General features: G+C 49.1%; 1 protein-coding gene across 12 annotated transcripts in view; it reads right to left on the minus strand.

Annotated features, from left to right (window-relative positions):
* Nucleotides 1–6,675: 6,675 nt before the first annotated feature.
* The window catches only part of SETD3 (SET domain containing 3, actin histidine methyltransferase), a 78,291-nt gene continuing 72,613 nt past the window's right edge, over nucleotides 6,676–12,353 (minus strand). For all 12 annotated transcript variants that reach the window (XM_024982144.2, XM_024982142.2, XM_024982147.2 and 9 more), the window contains 2 exons: nucleotides 9,672–9,832; nucleotides 6,676–7,995 (listed from right to left, as the gene is read on the minus strand). In XM_024982144.2, coding sequence (XP_024837912.1) covers nucleotides 7,549–7,995; nucleotides 9,672–9,832 — 608 coding nt within the window. In that variant the 3' untranslated portion in view covers nucleotides 6,676–7,548. The remainder of the gene's footprint in view (nucleotides 7,996–9,671; nucleotides 9,833–12,353) is intronic.

Raw genomic sequence — 12,353 nt, forward strand, 5'->3', positions numbered from 1 at the left:
TCCTTGTTAATTGTCAGTTTGAGATGGAATGAAGTAGGTGTGGATTAGTCAAACTCCATGGGATCAACAGGTGGTTTTTATTTTTTTTTCTATTTTTTTAAACATTTTATTTTAAATTGGAGTATAGCCGATTAACAATATTGTGATAGTTTCAGGTAGACAGCAACGGGACTCAGCCATACATGCACGTGTCCATTCTTCCCCAAACTCCCCTCCCATCCAGGCTGTCACATTGAGAGAGTTCCCGTTCTACACGGTAGGTCCTTGTTGGTTATCCATTTTAATTATACCAGTGAGTACATGTCCATCCCAAACTCTGTAACTATCCTTCTCCACGCTTTCCCTCCTGGTAAAGATAAGTTCAAGTTCATTCTCTACGTCCATGAGTCTGTTTCTGTTTCATAAATTCATTCATATCATTTCTTTTGATTCCACATATGAGGGATATCATCTGATACTTCTCTGTCTGACTTACTTCACTAGGTATGACATCTCTCGGGCCATCCGTGTTGCTGCAGATGGCGTTATTCATTCTTCATTGGCTGAGGGATTCTTCGCTGTGTATACGTACCCCATCTTCTTTGTCCATCCCCCCTCTGCTGATGGACAGTTAGGTTGTGTTCATGTCTTGGCTACTGTAAGCAGCGAGCAGTGGTCTTTTAGATGCTATCATGCGGGGATGGGTGTTTGCAGACTAGTTTGAGGAAACGGGGCTAATGCCCTGCATTCACACTCACACACACCGGTCTCGTAACAGGTTCTGTTGTTTCTGTTTCAGCAAAGGAAACAGGGATTTCAAAACTGTTATTAATCAAGTCGCCCCAAAGCTATGATGCTGGGGTCCCCTCTTATCATTCCCACAATGTTAGAAAACCTGGAAATGTAGTATCTAATAAACATGAAGAAGATTCTAGTTCCCTGAGGCATGCGTTCAAAGCATGTAAGTTGTGAAAAGAAATCAGACTTAAACTCTCTACTACTTGGTAATAGAAATGAACCTTTGGGGTGGAGGAGAGAGAAGGAATAAAAATTAGGCTAAGAGAGAACTAAGGTAATCTACCATTTTGTAGATTGTGGCATTAAAAGCCCTGGCCAGTCTCGTTTATGTTAGGAATAGGAAAAAAAAAAAAAACACCAATGGGTATGTACCTGAAGACCTGGTTTGGGGGTGACTTCCCCTGGAAGGCCCCCTGCACCCTCCAGACACAGGCAGGCGCTGGGCCTGCTCCTCCTGGGGCTCCTTGTGGACGAGGGACCTGGGGCCTGCACTCTTTGTCCCCCCAGCCCCGATCAGATACTCAAACAACTGTGGGCGAATCTATGGGTGTCACTGAGTGAAAATCACTCAGTCATGTCTGACTCTCTGCGACCCCATGGGCTATAGTCCATGGAATTCTCTAGGTCAGAATACTGGAGTGGGTTGCCATTCCCTTCTCCAGGGAAATCTTCCCAACCTAGGGATTGAACCGGGGTCTCCTGCCTTGCAGGCGGATTCTTTACCAACTGAGCTACGGGTGTCACTGAATCAAAGCTTATTAAGGAAGAGAAAGTAGGATGAGACCCTGTGGCCATTGGTGGCGCCTGGACCTGCGTTTTGTCACCTGGAAAACAGGGCTTCCTCCCTGTCCCAGCCCTGGCCACCCGGTGCAGTGGGGGGAGCAGCAGGCCGGGGCTGCCTGGGTCCCCGTGGAGAAGAACCCGCATCTTGAAGGCTGTCCGAGCTCCGAGAAGACAGCCCTGGAAAACCGCTGGGTCCCGTGGGGCCCTGCTCAGCCTGGCTGGAGCGCCCCCCACTCACGTCGCAGGGCTGAGTATCTGGAGGAGACAGCCACTCTGCCCCCACAAGGGCAAGTGGGAAGGTCAGGCTCTCCTGGCACTCTGAGGACTCCACCCAGGTATCTTACAGGGGAGAGCGAGGCCCGCCGCCTGAAACACTCGGGAGCTTTCGTCAGTGTTGCGGACCCACGAGTTAACGGTTCCCCCGGCCTCTCAACAAGTGGCAGGAACACACCCAACCAGGCTGCTGTCCACCTCAGAACCCTTGGCACCTGAGTCCGCCAAAATGCACACTGGAAATGCTTTTCTGTGAAACACCACCTTTGTTCGAGCTGCTGGCAGTTAGGGGCAGACACGCCTAACTATGATGGCACAGGGTCTATGACAGCACTGGCTTTCTGAGCTGGGGGTCTGACGTGAGGAGCTGTGCTGTGCTTAGTCGCTCAGTCGTGTCTTGACTCTTTGCGACCCCATGGACTGTAGCCCGCCAGGCTCCTGTGTTCATGAGATTCTCCAGGCAAGGATACTGGAGTGCGTGGCCATTTCCTCCTCCAGGAGATCTTTCTGAGCCAGGGATGGAACTTGCGTCTCTGATGTCTCCTGCATTGGCAGGCGGGTTCTTTACTACTGGGCTTCCCTCATAGCTCAGTTGGTAAAGAATCCGCCTGCAATGCAGGAGACCCGGTTCAATTCCTGGGTCGGGAAAATCCCCTAGAGAAGGGATAGGCTACCCACCCACTCCAGTATTCTGGCCTAGAGAATTTCATAGACTGTATAGTCCATAGGGTCGCAAAGAGTCAGACACGACTGAGCGACTTTCACTTTCACTTTCTTACCACTAGCGCCACCTGCTGCTGCTGCTGCTGCTAAGTCGCTTCAGTCGTGTCCGACTCTGTGTGACCCCATAGACGGCAGCCCACCAGGCTCCCCAGTCCCTGGGATTCTCCCAGCAAGAACACTGGAGTGGGTTGCCATTTCCTTCTCCAGTGCATGAAAGTGAAAAGTGAAAGTGAAGTCGCTCAGTCGTGTCCAACTCTTCGAGACCCCATGAACTGCAGCCCACCAGGCTCCTCCGTCCATGGGATTCTCCATGCAAGAGTACTGGAGTGGGGTGCCATTGCCTCGGAAGCCCAAATTCGTGTGTATATGTATATACATATACATGTGTGTGTGTGTGTGTGTGTATGGACTCACACACAGGTACAGCTGAGTCGTAAGAGGGCACTAGGAGACTGTAAATAAGCCTGAGAGTTGGCACTGAAATGAGTGTGAGCATCTGGGTTAACTTTCCCAACCCCACAGTCAGACTGAGGCTATGAACACGGGTTTCTCTGCAGTTTTACTGTGTTTCTACAGGAAATACTGATGGTGGCATTTGTGTTTAAACCAGCTGGCCACCACTCCATTTTTCCATCTGAAGTTCATTTGCTGCAAGGGGGGTGAAACTCTGCAGGTGCTCTCCTGGGGGTCCCTGAGCCCCAGCCCAGTTCAGGAGCCTCCTGTAGGGTTCGCCAGACACTGCCCTGCCCCCAGGGGAAGCCCTCAATGTGCCTGTCCCACATCCTCCAGCGCTTCTTTTCCCCGAGTTCCCAAGTGCACAGAGCACCCCCTTCTCTTGAAGCTCAGCGAGCTCTGCCCGGGCTGATGGTTATTTGTTCAAATGGCTGCCCTGCCACCTTGGGGGCAGCCCAGGCTTCTTAGGAATCTGAGTTACACAGAACCTGGTGTCGCACCAGGAACACGACCGCTGCTCCGCCCGGGTCTGAAGTTCCTGTCTCAGTTGGACAGATGCGAGCAGCCTGCCCGCAGAGCAGGGACCCGTGTGCTCCCCCCACCCCCTGAGCCCCCCCCACCTCTAGTCCCACGAACATTTCCTGCCTCCCGGGAGCGGCTCAGACTGACAAAATAGTAATAACTCACATCCACTGAATGCTTAGCACGCAGCCAACACTGTGCCAGAAGCTTTTATCCCCATTACCTCATCCGGTCTTCCCTGTCCCCTCGGGAGGTAGGAGGCACAAGATACCCTAAAGACAAGTACAGAAATGCCCAGGGACTGTCTGCAGGGCCCGGGAGAGCAGCCTGGGACTGTGGGCCCCAGAACTTGCACTCTCAGGCAGCACGGACCACCTGTACTGTGATGAATAAAACCAGCCCCCGGCACTTAGAACACGCTCCTCATGTCAGGCACCCCTTCCGATGGCCAGCGGTCTGTCCGGGTCCACAGGCACAGCAGCCTCCCTCGGCGGGGATCTGCCTCCCTGGCCACTGGCCAGGGTTGTGCCGAGTCCCATCCCTCCTTCCAGGGAGGCTCCTCACACCCAGGACCAGCCCTGCAGCTTCATTTAAATAACAGATTCGACAGTGCATCTGAATGCAACCCGAGTTCCTCAAATTCCATTTACACACATGATTCTAGGTTTACACTACACGAGGTGCCACTGATGAAACCGTAGGGTGACCCTTAATGAGGTGGCTGGATTCTACTCTACACTTACCTGAAACTTAAAAGTGAGCCCAATTCTTTGGTCAGGTGATTGGCTATAGCCTGTTAACAAACACGTTCATTTTGCCGGATCGATAATAATGGGAACGTGGCACAATATATCACAGAAAGAGCCTCTCACTGTAGCCATGGTTACAGCCAACGCTTCACGGTCTGGGTTTTCTGAAACTCACCCCCTAAACCAACCCCCAGTAACCATGATTCCTGATTTTCTTTACAGACACTGCTATTTTAGTTCTGAACCCAAGTTGCAGGTACTTTCTCTGGGTTTTTTTTATTTTTAATTCTTTCACTCCAACATGTATGCATTAACCACCAAAAATATAGTTAAGTGAGGATTTACAGAAAACAAATTCCCTCCTTTTTAAGTGGAAGTTTGACTTAGTACAACCCTGTATGTTGGGAACCTGGGAATATTATATTTTTAATGTCTTACCCCATCTCTCAGAAAAATTAAACACATCTTTTAGTGAGCCTGTTCTAGAAACTATTGGGGGAAATCACCCATCGATTGCCAGCTTGCGTGGAAAAACGGGGTGATTTTTCTAGGGCTGGTGAAATTTAATTGCTAACTGTTTACACAAATAACGCACAGAGCTAACGAAACAGAAGCAGAAGCTGGCGTTTTTCCAATGACTAGCCTGAGCAGCCTCTTATCCAAAAGCACTAAGAAGAAAGTAAACTTTAAAATGATTTGAGAGAAAGGTCTATTTCCATGACAGATGGCAGTGAGGGCTCTTCAGTGCCAATTTAATCACTTTTCCTTCAGTTGTGAATCCAAGTGTCTGTGTGGGAGCGCTGCCTACCTCTCGGGCACAGGGGGCTGGTTACATGCACTGTGGTCTTGCTGACCCCACCGGGGTCCTGCCAAGGCGATTCTCCTCAACCTAGGAAATCACGTTGTTCACACACCGTCTTCCGACATCGAAAGCGTTCTATGAGCACCATTTTTGTTACAGAGTCTCCTCCACTGGAGCCTAACCTGGAGCCTAACCTGCTTTCTGGTCCAATATCCTTAACAAGCAGACCCTGGTGGAATTAGTGGACAGAGCAGTCTCCCAATTTTTAAGCAGGGACTGCTGGTAATGTAGTGCCATTCTCTCACCTCCCAAGTAAATTAAGGGACTGAGCTCAGAGTGTGGGATTCCCCCACACACCCTCCATTGGTGCCTAAGGACCAGGGCGCGTCCCTACTCCAGTCCAGCTCCACCTCAACTGGAATCTTCTCCAGGGAGTATTTTGAAACCATCCCATCTCATGAAGCTAGTCTGTCTGTACCGGACATGCACCTTTCAGAGGATACACTTCACATTAGACTTGAAAGCTGTTATCCAATGAGAAACTCATCTACAATCAGTCATAAGCATTCCTGTCTCTGGGGCTTCTGTTCCAGACAGGAAACTCCCTGAATACCACTGTGCTTTTGCCTTTTGGAAGTTAGCCACGTATGTCTCCCAGACTCATACTTTGGTAAAGGAGTTCGGTAAAGGGCTGATGGGAGAGTTGGTGTCACAGGCAGCCTCTTAGGAGGAAGTTGAAACTGTGATCGCATGAACAACGCAGGACGTTAACGGGTGCCGACCTCATGGAAAGACGAAACCTGCCCTGAGTATCCAACGCGGCGGGTACACTTGATGCGCCAAGCTTGGGGAGGCAGGGTGTCCTCAGTAGAGAATGAAGCAAGTGGTTGACAGAGCTGTGTCTTCTCCAAGGAGAAACCCTGAGAACGTCCTGGAGACATCTGTGTGCAGTGATGATACTGAGACGGTCGGGTGAAGAGTTCACTTGGCATTTTTAAAAATAAGTGATGTACTTAATAGGGCTTCGGAGACGTGAAAATATCAACATGAAGTTGAGGATGACTGGCAGTGAGCAACTTGAAGGCTGGTGGCTTTCTGCGGATGGACCCCACCCCACCCCCAGTCACCACCCCAAGCCTCTACCTCCCCCGACACTAAGAACCCCCTTCCAAGTGTTCCTGGTGCTGCCGGAACCCGAGCTCCCACTGCGGGTAGGGGAGGGTGCTGAACACAGGCTTCTCACCCATCTTGAGTCTCCAGGGGAAGCAAACCCACGCAGCACAGGTCAGATTCACAACCTGCCCGTTGGCGAGCAGCAGGGTTTACATAAAAGCTCCCCTGGTGGCTCAGAAGGTAAAGAATCCGCCTGCAATGCAGGAGACCTGGGTTGAATCCCTGGGCCCAGAAGATCCCCTGGAGAAGGGAATGGCTACCCACTCCAGTATTCTTGCCTGGGAACTCCCATGGACAGAGGAGCCTGGCCGGCTACAGTCCCTGGGGCCACAAAGAGCAGGACACGACTGAGCAACTAACACTTTCACTTTCGACTCAAGAGGCCTGTCACGCTCCAAAGAAAAGGAATAGACAAAAATATTAATCACGTTTTCCTTTTAATAAGGCTTTTTACTCAAAAGTGTAGCTTTGAAAATCTCTAGCTTGTTGCGACAACCAGAGAAGCCAGAGCGGCCTCGCCTGAACACAGCGCGGGGCCCTCACGGGCGCTCCGAGCCAGGGTGGAGGGCGAACGCACCGCTTCACAATCAGAGCCAACGCGGAAATTCAGGGGCAGGATACGCATGTCCTACTTTGATTCCAGGAGGAAGGACAAGTTCTTAGCACAGTAAAACAAAACACAAAGTAAACAAATCTTTAGAAATCACTAGATATGTGTGTGTGTGTGTGTGTGTGTCTGCGTGTTTATATCATTAGGATTATCATCAACACTTAAAACTATTAAAAATAAGGTTGCCACCTTTCCTTTTCTTTTGGTACTGGGGCATTATTTTTTTAGGAAAAAAAAAAAATGAAAGGATTTCATTTCTTTTGCCCAGGCTCCCAGGTTCCCTAACCTCAAGCCCGTTTTCCGCTGGGCACCCCCGAGCGCCCCCGTCAGGCAGGAGGCGGGGCGGGCCTGCCCCTGGCTGCTGAGGCCAGGCCCACAGCAGCACAGCGGACCGGGAGCGGCATCCTTTCCCAGGAAGAAAAGGTGTCTGCCAGCAGAGGGCCTGCAGAACCTTCCGAGGCGCCTCTCCTCTCTGTGTTCTGCTTGGGCAACTGGTTGGTTTGGCCTAGAAGCAAGATGGCAATCATAATCAGAAAGGGAAGCTAGATTTTTTAAATAACTTAAAAAAATCATTTTTATATAAAGCAGCAAAAACATATTTTTCTCTCAGCAGAAAGAAAACCGTGAACAGGGAAACACAGCGATGTAAACGGGCCTGTTCATAACCTCGGCTGAACCCGGGGCTACTTTGCAACGTCCTCGGCGCTGTCGGAAGAAGGTTCTTTGGCGTCTCCAGCCGCTCTTTTACTTTCCTCTTGAGTTAAAGTTTCCTTCTCTGACCTGGTCCCGTTGGGGATAGAGCTTTCGCCGTTGACGAGCCCGTGCTCTGCGGCCTGGGCCCTGCGGACGGCCTCGCTGAGGGTCAAGGCCTCCTGCGCGCCCGCCTCCCCCTCCAGGTTCCTCAGCACCAGCGGCAGCTGCGAGTCCGCCACGCCCTCCAGCAGCCCGGCGCCGCCCTCCTCGTACTTGGGCAGCGGCGCGCGCTCCTCCATCTGCCGCCGGTAGAACTCCCGGTTCGCGGCCGCGCTCTTGACAGCTCTCTCCAGTATCTCCTTCTCACCTAGGCGCAACTTGATGGCCATGGTGGCACGGGCGGAAAGGTCGTGGTTTTTCAAGAAGGACTTATCTTCCTGGAAATGGAAACAGCAAAATCAACTATCACAAGTCGCTGAACTGGTAAACTATAGCAGCGGAAGGCACGTCAGTTATTGCCGGGGACGAGGGCACACGGGAAACTGGGGGGTGGGGAGGGGAGAAGGTTCGGGAACTCGATTGTGGGGGTGGCTGCATGACTGTATACTTACACCCAAGCATACACTTCAGAAGTATGAATTTCACTGTATGTAAATTATATCTAAATAAATGATGGTCAAACAAAAAAGAGGAGCCTAAATCACACAGTGCTTGGATGTTGGATGAATGATGGGTATTTGAAGTCAAGTGACCCAGGAGGAAACTTTGAAAGCACAAATAAAAACTTACATTTGCTTGTTATCATATGAATTACAAATTATAAAAAAGCATTAAAGAATTTAAAAATTTATCTTCTAATCAATAATGCCTTGTGGCTCTTTTGGTGAGGGTAAACGTGTTAAGTAGAAAAACATTAGTAAGTTAAATTTGGCTCTTGTTGTTTAGTTGCTGTCGTGCCCAGCTCTTCTACAACCTGGTGGGCTGTAGCCCACCAGGCTCCTCTGCCCATGGGATTTCCCAGGCAAGAATCCTGGAGTGGGTTGCCATTTCCTTCTCCAAATAAGTTGAATGAAAAATGTCAAATACGCAATGATTTTGCTAAAGAATTACAGTAATTTACATTTAAGAATCTCTCATGAGAAAAGATGCTCAACATCACTCATTACCAGAGAAATGCAAATCAAAACCACAATGAGGTACCATTTCATGCTGGTCAGAATGGCCACTATCAAAAAGTCTACAAACAATAAATGCTGGAGAGGATGCAAAGAAAAGGGAACCCTCTTACACTGTTGGTGGGAATGCAAGTTAGTACAGCTACTATGGAGAACAGTGTGGAGATTCCTTAAAAAACTGGAAATAGAACTGCCATACAACCCAGCAATCCCACTGCTGGGCATACACACCGAGGAAACCAGAACTGAAAGAGACACGTGTACCCCAGTGTTCATCACAGCACTGTTGACAATAGCCAGGACATGGAAGCAACCTAGATGTCCATCAATAGACGAATGGATGAGAAAGCTGTGGTACATAAACACAATGGAATGTGACTCAGCCATTAAAAATAATGCATTTGAATCAGTTCTAATGAGGTGGATGAAACTGGAGCCTATTACAGAGAGTAAAGTAAGTCAGAAATAAAAACACCAATACAGTATATTAGCACATATATATGGAATTTAGAAAGATGGTAACAATGACCCTATATACAAGATAGCAAAAGAGACACAAATGTAAAGAATAGACTTTTGGACTCCATGGGAGAAGGCGAGGGTGGGATGATTTGAGAGAATAGCATTGAAACATGTATATTATCATACGTGAAATAGATTGCCAGTCCAGGTTCAATGCATGAGACAGGGTGCTCAGGGCTGGTGCACTGGGATGACTCTGAGGGATGAGATACGGAGGAGGTGGAGGGATATTCAGGATGGGGGACACATACACACCCATGGCTGATTCATGTCAATGTATGGCAAAAACCACTATAATATTATAAAGTAAATCGCCTCCAATTGAAATAAATAAACTTTTAATAAAAAAGAATCTCTCATGAAAAATCTTTTAAAACATGACAAAGCACAAATCCTTGCTTGATCAACTGAATCACCTCAATGGTTGTCTTATATGTTTTCAGAAGAAGCGAGGCTCGGTCTTCAAGAAACGTCCACAGTCTGACCTCGTTGTCCCAGCTGACGGGGTACTCAGAGTTCCCCAAGGTGAAGATTCTGTCAATGGCACTGTCTCCCAGCAAGTGTTCTTTCAGCTCCTCTACAGGAAGCAAACAGTGTCTGTTAGGGAAACAGCACTCCTTTCATACTAACCAGCGGCCACCTCACCAAACAGCCTCCCAGCAGCGTCCTCGCCCGCGGCGAAGTGCTCCCTTCTCCCCGGTCAGTCGGAGCAGGGTCAGAGCTTGCCCTGTCTCAGGGAAGGAAAAAGCGGGGAGGTCTCTTTGATCGGCATCCAGATCAAGCCTTGCTTGGCCAGCACTCCGCGTCTCATTGCTTTTAAGAGGGGTCCTGAGAGCCTTTAGATGGTTTCAGAAGATGCTTCTTCAAGACCATCTGGAGAGACACACCCCTTATTCTGAGAACACCCTTCCCACAAACCGTGAGCCCAGTCACACCTACTGGGTAGAAGAGACATCCAGGTGAGCAATGCAATCAGGGAAGACAAACAGCAGCACAAGGGCCCAGTGACCCTTCCAGATTGAAATCTGATGGTACCAGTTCCAGTGGCTGACCTGACAAAGCTATCTGTCTCATCTTGTAACAAGTAAACCACAAAGTGAAACAAGAAAATGGACCAGAAAAATCTTAATGAAAAAAATGTGCCTATACCCCTCACTTGTCAGGCATTTAAATAGGAATTACAAATAAACACAAGTGCACATCTCAATTACCTTCAAATACATGTAAGAAGAGGAAAGAATTCAGCAACTGCTCTGAGCACTTTATCTCCTGGCACATTATCTTCAAAAGACCAAAACGTGCCGATCCTATTCACGCTCAAGAAGCACACCCGTGCTTCTTATGTAATTATGAGACAGTGTCTCTTTCAGAGCAAAATGCCCCACAGCTGTCACTATTTACAATTCAAATGGAAGAACTTCTGCTGCCAGCAAACCAAACTTTTATTAGTATTAGTGAGAATGATTCAAAGAACGCATCAATTGTCTTGACATGACAAACTGTCTGTGACTGCAGAGAAACTAAAGAGAATCAACGAACCTAAAACGATTCAAAAGCAGGGTTTTTTTTTAATAGAAGTTAATCTAATATTCAAAAACAAATTTATTAAGTTGCGTTTGTTAGCAAAAGATCATGAAAAAATTCAGGATTTTTACATTTTTGAGCCTATAGTTTTATTCTTTGTATAAAGAATATAAACTTCTTGGGTGGAAGAGGTATCTTTTTAGAAGTCCCCAATACTAAGGTTCCTATCTTTTTTCTTCCTCAAGCTACTCGAGTTTCACCCTTTAATGAATGCTGGGAAGCCAAGGAGCTGAAGCAGAGCTTTCTCTCTGCTGCTTTTCAGTGAAACCGACCTGACTTCACACACTGGAGATGAAACCTAGGAAAGGCCATCCACCTTTCCGCAACACTCGGGAAATGAACACAGCCTCCGGGAGCAGGCTTCTTTCCCCTCTTCCCTGACTCACAGACCCATCCTGGATTCTCTGCACTCACAGGGCTCCTCACCACCCCCCTTCTCCGCCACCCCAACCACCATGAGAGCGTGGTTTGGTGGCCCCCAGTCTGGCTCCGTGTCAAAGGCCCCGCAGCGCAAGGACCTCTTCCATGGACGCAACTCCTGCAAACCAGCAGGAGCCACAGGGGGCCTGGGCACAGGCTCTCAAGTCCAGGTCACTGCCTGTGAGCTGAGTGACCAAGTTCCTCTCCTCATGGCACAGGAGTTTCTATGTCAGTCAAGTGGGAAGCCCTGCCTCCCTCCCACAAGGTGGCTGAGAATGAACAGCCTGCACCATAGTCCTTTGTAAATGCAGACTCTGACACGGTTAGATAATCCAAGATTATCTGTAAGTTTTCTCCCAATGCAGTAGAGAATTATTTGTTTATTACAAGAGCCCCGCACAGAGTGGGGCTCCCAGACTCCAGGGGTCGTCATCGTCATCATTGCTCTTAGTTATAAGCTTCTTCAGACCATAAACTGTGACATGTGACACAACTCTGTAACCCTACCTGATACGCAAGAAAAGCCCACAGTTAACCGTAAACTCGTGTCCACTAAGCTGGAGTGATGGCTCACCACCACACCCAGAAGCACAAGCTCTCACTCAAGTGACGGGGAGTCCAGAGCAGTGTGGCTATGAACAAGGAATGAGGACCATCGTGCATGTCTCTGGGCTCTGTAGTTGGGGTCCAAGTGACCTCTCTCTGCTTTGGGACTCAGATTCTCCCACCTCCATCCCGATGACCAGCCAGATCCGGGCAGCACTTCTCTGGCTGCGGACATGAAGACAGGGAGCCGGGTGGCAGAGCCCAGCAGGCTCCCTCCAGGGGCCGGCATTTCTGCTCCGGCCCAGCTGCCCTCGCTCCAATGCTCGGACAGCCTCACACTTGTCTGTTCAATCAGGGGGCACTTGCTCGCTTGCTCACTCTTTCCCACCCAATCTGTTGTGCACAGGATCCAAGGTGCTTTACGACAAGAGCAAACTCACACACAATTAACAATGGAACCTCAGGACCAGGGGATTTGGAGGAGTGTATTTTCCAATGAAGAATGAAACATGACCGCAATAGGTCACATCTCAGTACCAGAAACCCCA

This window comes from Bos taurus, chromosome 21 (assembly GCF_002263795.3).
Source record: "Bos taurus isolate L1 Dominette 01449 registration number 42190680 breed Hereford chromosome 21, ARS-UCD2.0, whole genome shotgun sequence".
NCBI classification, from domain to species: Eukaryota; Metazoa; Chordata; class Mammalia; order Artiodactyla; family Bovidae; genus Bos; species Bos taurus.